This window comes from Macadamia integrifolia, chromosome 11 (genome assembly GCF_013358625.1).
Source record: "Macadamia integrifolia cultivar HAES 741 chromosome 11, SCU_Mint_v3, whole genome shotgun sequence".
NCBI classification, from domain to species: Eukaryota; Viridiplantae; Streptophyta; class Magnoliopsida; order Proteales; family Proteaceae; genus Macadamia; species Macadamia integrifolia.
This window is the reverse complement of record NC_056567.1, coordinates 30,664,698-30,673,838: the sequence shown is the minus strand read 5'-3', so window position 1 is coordinate 30,673,838 and position 9,141 is coordinate 30,664,698. Positions and strand designations below refer to the sequence as shown.

The 9,141-nt window shown below is 40.0% G+C and overlaps 2 protein-coding genes across 2 annotated transcripts; one reads left to right on the top strand and one right to left on the bottom strand.

Moving 5' to 3' along the window:
- The first annotated feature begins 342 nt into the window (after positions 1–342).
- On the top strand, positions 343–1,449 carry LOC122093083 (serine/arginine repetitive matrix protein 2). The gene has a single exon (XM_042663335.1). The coding sequence runs from the start codon at positions 343–345 to the stop codon at positions 1,321–1,323; it is 981 nt and encodes a 326-aa protein (XP_042519269.1). The 3' UTR covers positions 1,324–1,449.
- Positions 1,450–4,103: 2,654 nt separating this feature from the next.
- On the bottom strand, positions 4,104–8,715 carry LOC122094339. The gene is made up of 2 exons (XM_042665106.1): positions 8,058–8,715; positions 4,104–4,682 (listed from the first exon to the last, which is right to left on the bottom strand). Exons 1-2 carry the CDS (start codon positions 8,328–8,330, stop codon positions 4,512–4,514), a joined length of 444 nt encoding a protein of 147 aa, XP_042521040.1. The 5' UTR covers positions 8,331–8,715; the 3' UTR covers positions 4,104–4,511.
- Positions 8,716–9,141: the final 426 nt, after the last annotated feature.

Below are 9,141 nucleotides of genomic sequence, written 5' to 3'. Positions count from 1 at the left end.
CTAATTAATAAAGGGTACCCTTATTGACTGTCTCCATTTTTTGACTTCGCCTTTTTTGTCTCCCATGAATTTTCTTTTGCCTATGTTCATACTCTTTTGCACTCTTATGTGTCCATTCGGTCGTATCTACATTCTCACATCTTTCTTCCTAGAGAGAGAGAGAGAGAGAGAGAGGTCGAACTCTGAAACTCATAACCACACCCCACCACTCCAGAGGCCTTTCTCCATTTGCAGCTGAAAGCTTTGTTCTGGGCCTCATCGTCGATCTCCCAATGGTAAAATACAGCTGAAGCTTTCAGTCTCTGTAGTCTCTTAAGAGTCAAAACTCAACTATACGAGAAAATGGGTTGCTGTTTCAGCACAAACAAGACTCCAACCCCAAAACCCTCCTTCCTCAATGTGGAAACCCATGAGACTGTGAAGGAAGTGCTCTCAGAGACAGCAGCAGCAGCAGCAGCAGAAGTAGGAATTAGCAAATCTCCTCCTCCCCAACCATTGGAAGAGGAGACTGTGAAGGAAGTGCTCTCAGAGACTCCAACCCCAAAACCCTCCTTCCTCAATGTGGAAACCCATGAGATTCCTCCGCCCTCTTTCCTCAAGATCCAAACAGATAAGCATTCTTCCCCTCCAACTCCTTCTCCTCCTCCTCCTCTTCCTCCTCATCCTCATCCCTCTTTTCCCATTAAGGTTGAAGAAGCTAAGATGGGGAGCAGAAAAACTTTACCTCCTGATCCAGCAGTAGAAGAGATCTCTGAAGTCTCGGACATGTGTAGCTTGAGCGAGAGTGTGTCTACTACAACAATTGGGGAAGGACGCATTGACGATGGTGAGGTCCGGCAGAGAGTAGACAGATCTCCTGCTAAGATCCCCAGGAAACGACCTGTCGGCGGGGAGTTCACCGGAAGGACAGAAAGAGGTGAAAAGACGTCTCCGGCGAGAAGATTCGACCAGTCTCCTGGCAGGAGAAATGACAACAATGCCACCATGAAACCATCTCCGGTTCGTCATCATCACACAAGGGACATGACTGGTACCGGTGGTGCTTATACCAACAGACGACGCAGCCCAGGTAGTGATGGCGGGGTGAGCCGAGATCCAGGGGAGGGTTCGGCGAGGAGGTCGAGGTCTCCGGCGACACGGGCTGGTTTAGGCCGGAGCCCATCATCGAGGGCAGTAAGGTCACCAGCTCGGATCCCTGCTTTGGGGCCGGAAAACGGACGAAAACCAGAGGAATCAAGGGGAGACGAGGGGAATTGGAATTGGCCTGCGAACGAATCCCTCGAGAACCCACTCGTCTCCTTGGAATGCTTTATCTTTTTGTAGAGAAATACTAAAAAGAATTAACAGATTAGCAGTATATTATCTAGGTTGTTTCCTTCTTTTGAAGCAGCCTTCTTTGTTTATAAATACTATTATCCATTCCTGAATCTTGATACCAATGGAATTCAATGTGGGTCGTCTTGTTGGAGAAAGTAATTGCAGGTATGGCTGATTTGCAGGCGTCAATCCTCGCCGGCGATGTTGTACAGGCTACAAGGTTCTCAGAATCTCGTTTCGATTGAGACGTGAGAAACTATACCTTCTCCATCTGGTTCAGATATACCCAGAACGAGAAAGAATTAAGAAACTTTAATTGACTTCCAGTATTATAATTTCCTATTATATGGTTATATCTCGATTTTCCTTTTGGTTTATTGTCCCATACTAATAATGGCCGAAATGGGTTTCATAATAGGTATGGGAAGCAGGAACAGCACATGGCATGATTGCCAAGTGTGGGGTTTGATTGGCTCTTCTTCACACTACCAAGTGGACTGAGTTGCAGCCTTGCAGGGATGGTTCTTCTCTGGCAGTAACAGACCTGCAAGAAGGAGATCCTCGATCCTTGGGTCATTTCAGATGTAATTGGATCCTTGTTTTTCAATCCGTGAGTGGATTTCCGTTTCTAGATCAGTGTTTTGAAAATACAATTTGGAATTTTTTGGGCGGGTGGACCATTTCTAGCCGTTAGGATTGGGTTTTCGATTTTGGAATTTTTTAGGGAGGGTGGTCCTCCTCAAGTTCAACTACTCAAATCTGAATTGCTTTTGGTGTTTCATCTGTTACAGAAATTTGTCTATGAAATGAATGCCTTTTCATATTTGTCTCCTCTTTTAAGAAGATAAAAAGAAAGAAACATGAAAACATAAACACGCATTCACATGGCCATGCGAATCAAGTCCTGAAGTTTCTTGTATAATTGGTGTCTTGGAATCTGAATTTTCAATTAAAATTTTCTGTCCCATGGGTGGAAAACATAATCATGAGCTTCGAAGTTCAATTGAGGAAGAAAAAAGGTCTTTTTTTTTTTTTTTGGAAGTTTTTCAGGATCTTGATTCTTGATTACTCTGATTCATAAAGGGAGACTCATAGATGTTGTGGTCCTTTGGGAGTTCCATGCGATCTTATTTAGCGAGTTATATTATCAATTGTAACTAAATCCTATAAAGTTTTGAATAAACAGTGCGATCGTATTTAAACCCTAAGGGGTAGTCAAGTTGGTAAGGGAGCTGCGCCTAAGGAAGTGTGTGGTTTTGAGTTTAACTCATCTTATTTTACTGGGGACATTCACACGAGGTGTTTAGTGCTCTTCATTGCTTTCAATAAAAGTGGAATGATTCTCATTCAACCCTGATATGACTTTGTCCATGTGGTTGTGAGGTCAATATGGACTAACGGGACTAGTCAGGCTGAAGGCCTAGATATTTGTTGTCAGAAAAAAAAAAAAAAAAAAAAAAAGGGCCATCGCACTTTCATTCTGAACATGGATTTAGTTTTTGGTATCGGTAATCCGAAGGATTGGTGCATATTAGTCATTTTATTCTCTTTGCTTTTTAGGAAAAATATGGTTTTTTTTTACTGTTTTACCCCTAAAATGATTTGAATAATCGATCTGAATTGGTCAAGGATCAGTGTCAGTTGATACTGATACTTGAAAGCATATTTTAGTTGAAATTTCTGAGATATCGAATTATGATTTGATCAGGACAATGCTAGTGCAAATGAAACCCTAATAACTTGGCAAACGAAATACACCAGCAGGGGAGGGATGCAGGACTTTAGCATCTAACACCAATGATGGTGATATACTCTCTATTCCATTGCCTCTTGCATAAAGAGAATTATGATTACATTTTTTCCGTAACAAATCTTAGGAGGTGTTTCAGGCAGTAATTTAAGGGAAAATGATCCCCACAATCCCAGCATGAGGATTCCTTTCCACGCCTATCTCACATAATGAGCCGTGAAGTTCACATTGACACTTTTTTCGTTGGACAAAATACTGACCGAATCCATCTCACACTCATTGATGCTTTTTCCTATTCTAGCTTGGTGGGAAACCTCTGCCCCATTTTTTTTCTGGGTTTTCTAAACCTTCCAAGCCAACGTCCGTTTAAAGACTTGTCTTCACCCACACAAAGATATGGAATGTTTCTCCTAATTTGTTTTGAGGGGCTCTAGTGCCACTGCTGGTTATGAATAAAAGATTTGTCTGCGTTCATAGGAGCTTAGTCTTTACAAGTCTTAGGTATGGGTTTGATCTGTGCGCCACTAGGCCTGAATCTGTCAATCATTTCTGTGCGAATTTGAGGCTACGTCTAGAGACAATAATAGGAATCCCAATGAGCTAATCTTGAGTTGACTCAAGCCTAGTGACAGTGTAACGATTTTGAACTTTCCTTGCATTGATATGAAGATCTGGCTAAGATGTTCTCTACTCGACTATTTATACGGCCAGGCCTAGTTTGTTCTGAGACCAAGCACAAACCTAGTTTGTTTTCTGTTGCCTTGCATCTTAAAGTAGGGGTTGGTAGTTGGTACTGGAAAGCCTATAACCCAGATTCCATCTGAAATCTCCAACCCAGATGGAGAGACCAGCAGACTTGGTTTCCCTTGCATCATCGGTCTCAAGCATAGTTTAAAAATCCAGATCAGATCTGTCAGGATCTCCCTGATCGAATCGGTATCAGCCAAGACCGGTCTCTGATCCTGACTACCTTTTGGTCTTGCCATTGATTAATTTGCAAATAAGTTGATAGAAGAGGAAAGATATGCACAAACAGTTAACAGTGGTATCCAGAATCCACTAATTTTTTTTTACATATACAAAATTCGAAGGTTCTCCATGGCCAGAGAAGTAATCCCACCCATATTGTATATGGATCACTGCAAGAGAATCTAAAATGAGGAAAAACACAAGGAGGCCAGATTAAATCAATTGGAAAGTTAAATTTGATCCTCTGAACCTAAGCCGGGATATCTTAAAAACCAGCCCCATTCAATCACAAAATGCAATATAAACATTAGAACACATGGCAAAGAGAGGTGACTTAGAGCTCAGTCATCAAGCACCAGGTACTCATTACGTATCTGTCCATGGAACTCTTTTCTCCCAGATTTGCTCTGATTTGGTCTCTGTTCAAAACTAGCATTTGATGTACATGGTACATGTTTTCATTTTCTGCCCCAGTTCAAATTGAATTTGAGTTCATGTTTGAGGTAGGGCTACTGAATGCTTTATGTTGATGGGGAGGCCGTAAGATGCGCTCTGGTGGGCATGGAGCAGGTGCTGGGTGAGCAATAAATGTAGGAATTTCTTCTCCAGGCATTAGCACTGAAACCCCATTAGCATACACTGTCATCTGTACAAGTCAGAAAGTAAATATATAAATGAATATAAAAATATATCAGAACAATAGTGTAAGCACACAGCAGATTAGTTGTTAGTTGTTAGCAGGATAAGTTGGGAACAACACAATTGAGCAAGACAACATCCATGATCAGAGTGAAGCCTTTCTTTTTTTTTTTTTCTGGTGGAGGGTGGAGGCGCGGGGGGAGTTGGCTGGGGTATTGGACATGTACAACTGAGGACATTGACTGGATCAGTGTTACGTGGAAGACCACCTATGTAGTGACAAAAGCTATGGATTCCTTAGATTTAACAAAATATGCCCTTAAATGTGATTGAATAGTGAAACAGGATTCATGCAGCAGAGCCCATTTAGTTGGAAAGGGATAGCAGAATTTAGAAAGAGTCCGGGGATGGGATACTAGTGATAAAGTCTCATTACCAACCAACCCTGTAATGAAGGGAACCTGCAACTAAATTGTTCCATAACAGTATGACCTGTCATTGCTATAACTGCCTGTACAAAGAACAAAAAGAACTTGTGCAAAGTACTGAGTGCGGGTGGAGTAGGGCATATGTGATACAGACCATCCCGTAAATACACCCTACCTAAATTTGGTTTTAGCCTAATCAATGACCATTCTGTTGAAATGATAATAGCAAATATTTCCACGATCTAGAACATTGACTGCAAGTCCCTTTTAACAGAAAAATTCTGAACTAAAGGACATGGCACCTGTACAACCAGCTTCTCTAACCAGTATTCTAATTGAGATTATTGAACAACTACAATCACCAAAAAGTGGCTTCAGAAACACAACCACCAAAAAAGAAACGATACATGAAATGAGAACACAATTTACTCTGAGAGTGCATTCAACACTAATACCTCCCCCCAAATGGACAGAGAAACATTGGAAGCTTATAATTATCTACAATCAAAGTAAGTATCGGGACATTCCTTATGAACAAATCCAACACTTTATTGTGAAATAGAAATGTAATTGTATGTTGTATGATCTTTTTTTCGCATTAATATTGATTTTTTATTAAAATTTTCATTTTCCTCTTGGTTTTAGTAATCCAGAAGGTGGTGTTAAGTGGATGCCAAGGATCAACAAGTAGGCCCCCAGGTTCTTTTGTAGCTTTTAGCCATTCAGATTAAGGTCTATTTGTTTGACGGTGTGAATAGTTTGAATCAATGAGATGACCCACATGGTTTCTTCTTCCATGTAGAACATCTTAGGTACAAAAGGAAAGTGATAGATTTCATAAAAAATAAAAGACAAATAAATAGAAAGATTGAGTAACAACAAAGTCATACAAAGGAAAATCATTTAGTCTTCTCATGATGCTATTCCCTTTCCCCATCTTACTTAGAGAAACTCTTATGATTAGTATAACAACTGGTAAGTATTTGACTTTTCCTTCTCAGCATAATGAATGGGAAACAAGAAGGTGGAGGTTGAGGTAATAATCATATTTTACGAGGACAGCCACACCATTAAATAAATAGCTTTGTCTGCTGAGTTTTACACTTATCCTTTCCTTAAAACAAGGGGATTCTACCTACAGGATAACTCTAACATAATCAGACAATTTCATGGGTGGAGAGGCATGAGCACAGACTTCTTGTAACTCAAAAAGTACTATGACAAGGCTGTTCATTAAGTCTAAGACAATAATAATATACTGATAAACCATTTGAAACACCAATTCATTGAACCAGAATGTGCAAGTAGTAACAACCCTTGGCAGCATATGACCCTAAGATATGCCAAACTATAAAGTTCGACACAGCCGATCTGACCAATAGGCTGTCTCACCACAGATCAACCATTCTTTTTCATCAAATGAACCACTTTGGTCTCTTGATCAAAGGTTAAACTAGTTTAGATTGTCTAGTTTGTGGTATATACCACACCTAGGAGTTTAACCAACAAATGACCATCCAGATAGAGAATGGTGGGCCACACCATTCATGTACAATGCATTACCAGCCTATATAAAGGATGCTGGAGAATTAGATCTATGGCCTTACTTAAATAAACTGAAGATAATCCTAAGAAGTCAACAGCTGGGGACCAAGAAACAGTAAATTAAATGCTTCCAAGAGGAAACATGGGGAAGTAAGGTGATGTTAATCACAAGGCAGTGCGCATGGTGTATTGAAGAATAAAATGCCTTGTTCCACACGTCACTACATGAATATCTGTATTCATGTTTTTTTAAGGGGCAAAAATAAAATAATTAAGAAATAAATACATTGTATACACAATACCAGAGTGCAGTGAGATACTTCCAAACAAAAAGAAATTACAGTCCAAAGTCTGTTTGTTTGTTTCCTTCGAACTTGATTACTGGAGGGTTCTTCTATTATTTATTGATATTATCAAACATTTTTTGCTTTTTAGATGATAAGTTGGGATTTGGCAGGCAAACCCAGGAAATGCAAACAAGTTGAAACTCAAAATATTAGCAATGGTAGACCTGAGGATTGGAATTCCATCGATCTGTGTGTACCAACTAATCAATGCCAACCAGAGGTTAACAGCTTCCTGAATTAGCAATAATCAGAAAGCTCAAAGGCTCACAGCCATTCATCGATTCAAAACCAATAAAGAAAAAGAAAAGATCATAGTGAAATCTAGATTATGGCCCCATGGGCTGTGCCTAAAAATAACATGATCCATAAAATGTGAAGCATAGAATCAAATTAAGCCTCAGAAGGAAGAAGAAGAAGAAAAAGAAAGATGGAATGGAACAAGGATCAGAATAAAGTAAAAGGAAAAGCACTCCCTTGTAACAAAAAGACCCAAATGCCTCCATTTTAAGGTGAGAGAATGAGAATATCATCCATAGAGGCCAAAAAGGAAAAAAGAAGGAAACAAATCTCAGGGAAGAACAGTAAAGAAGGGAACCCTGAAATTTTTACTTCTCTTTGTCATTTGCAGAATGAGAAGTTCTGGGACACTTTGTTAAGAGAATAATAATTCTGTTTCACGACTCATTATGTCACCTACAATCTTAATTCATAAAAACAAGGTAAAAGGCCTTTCCGTCGAGAAGGTAACTGTTACTATTTCTCATCTCTCATGATGGTAGAGGAAGGATTCATTACCCGGTCAACAAAGAAAGAAAAGTAGAAAGAGAAAAAGTGACCATTCGAGTACATAGCCTCCTAAGTCTTAGGTCTCTACCCCATTTGCAGATAACTGAAAAGCTAATTAGAAAAGGCAGAGAGACAGAGATAGAGAGAGTACAGAGAGAGAGAGAGAGTAGAGACAGAGTATTCCTATTTCCTATTCCTTTCATCTGCAGAAAACCCAGACCAAGGAATTGAAAAATAAAAATAAAAAAACCCATTGAGAGGAGAGACAGAGCTTACTTTCGGTGATGGGTGATCAAGCTTTCCATTGAAGGTGAGCTGTGACTCGAGATCTCCACGATTCCGACCACCGGAACCCGACAGAGAAGATGATCGTGGCCTGAGAAACCTTTCGAAGATAGCCATAACAAGAAACATGGATATGAGAATTGCAGTAGCAACGAACCCAAAAGAAACCGCATTTACAGAGTTATCAAAATGCCTCCAGTGCTCCTCTCTCTGAACATTCAAAGGAGCTCCGGAAGGTGCCAACCCCCAGCTATCTTCCCCCATTCTTCCCCGAAATTTAGCACAATCACACTCTCATCAGGAATAAAACAGACCCCACAGAAACAAAATCCAAAAAACGCAGACAGCACAAGTAGATAGCAGAGAAAAAAAGAGAACCTCAGCCCTCCTACCCTTCATGATACTACAGCTCTGTTATGGTTCACAACAGTCATGGTTCCTTCCCTGACCAATCCAAAAAGAAGATGAGGGAGGCTCTTCTCAAGGCTTTACACCATTACCAAAGCTTACACCAGAGAGAGAGAGAGACACAGGGGAGAGAGCCCTCTTCTTGTGTCTCACATAAAAGAGAAGAAAAGGTGTTATGTTGTGAATGAGAGTGAGAAGAGCATGTGACCCTCCTTTGGATATGGCCCTCAGGTTGGAAAAGAGTACTGACCTCAAATAACTATTACTTCTTATTAATATGTTCCTGTCTAGCCAATATGGGCTTGGGCTGGGCCCAAACCATAACAGTCCTTAAAACTTGTTTCTTCTGTTTCACTACCATCCAAGAATTCCAATAGTTTGATAGAAAATTGTGATCTCCATTTTTTATTTATTTTTTCTTTTTTTTGAAGGATAGGGTATGGGCCGAGTGAGATTCCATGTTTACGTTGTGGGACATCATCATATGAATAATGACCATGTCCACATCAGATCATTCAATGTAACAAGTGTTGGCATGGCCATGTCTTTATCCATTCATTGGGTACTATTAACAACTAAGACCTAATTTTGATAGGAAAATACTTCTAATGTTTTACATAAAATGGTTGAAATTGACTCTTCTCTGTTCTTCTTGACATAAGCTAGC

Bases quoted from the DNA above. Each gene is read 5' to 3' on its own strand.
- LOC122094339 (XM_042665106.1), bottom strand. From the start codon at position 8,330: ATGGGGGAAGATAGCTGGGGGTTGGCACCTTCCGGAGCTCCTTTGAAT. The intron at 4,683-8,057 runs GTAAGCTCTGTC...TGACTTGTACAG, and splicing joins TTGATCACCCATCACCGAAA to ATGACAGTGTATGCTAATGG.
- LOC122093083 (XM_042663335.1), top strand. From the start codon at position 343: ATGGGTTGCTGTTTCAGCACAAACAAGACTCCAACCCCAAAACCCTCC.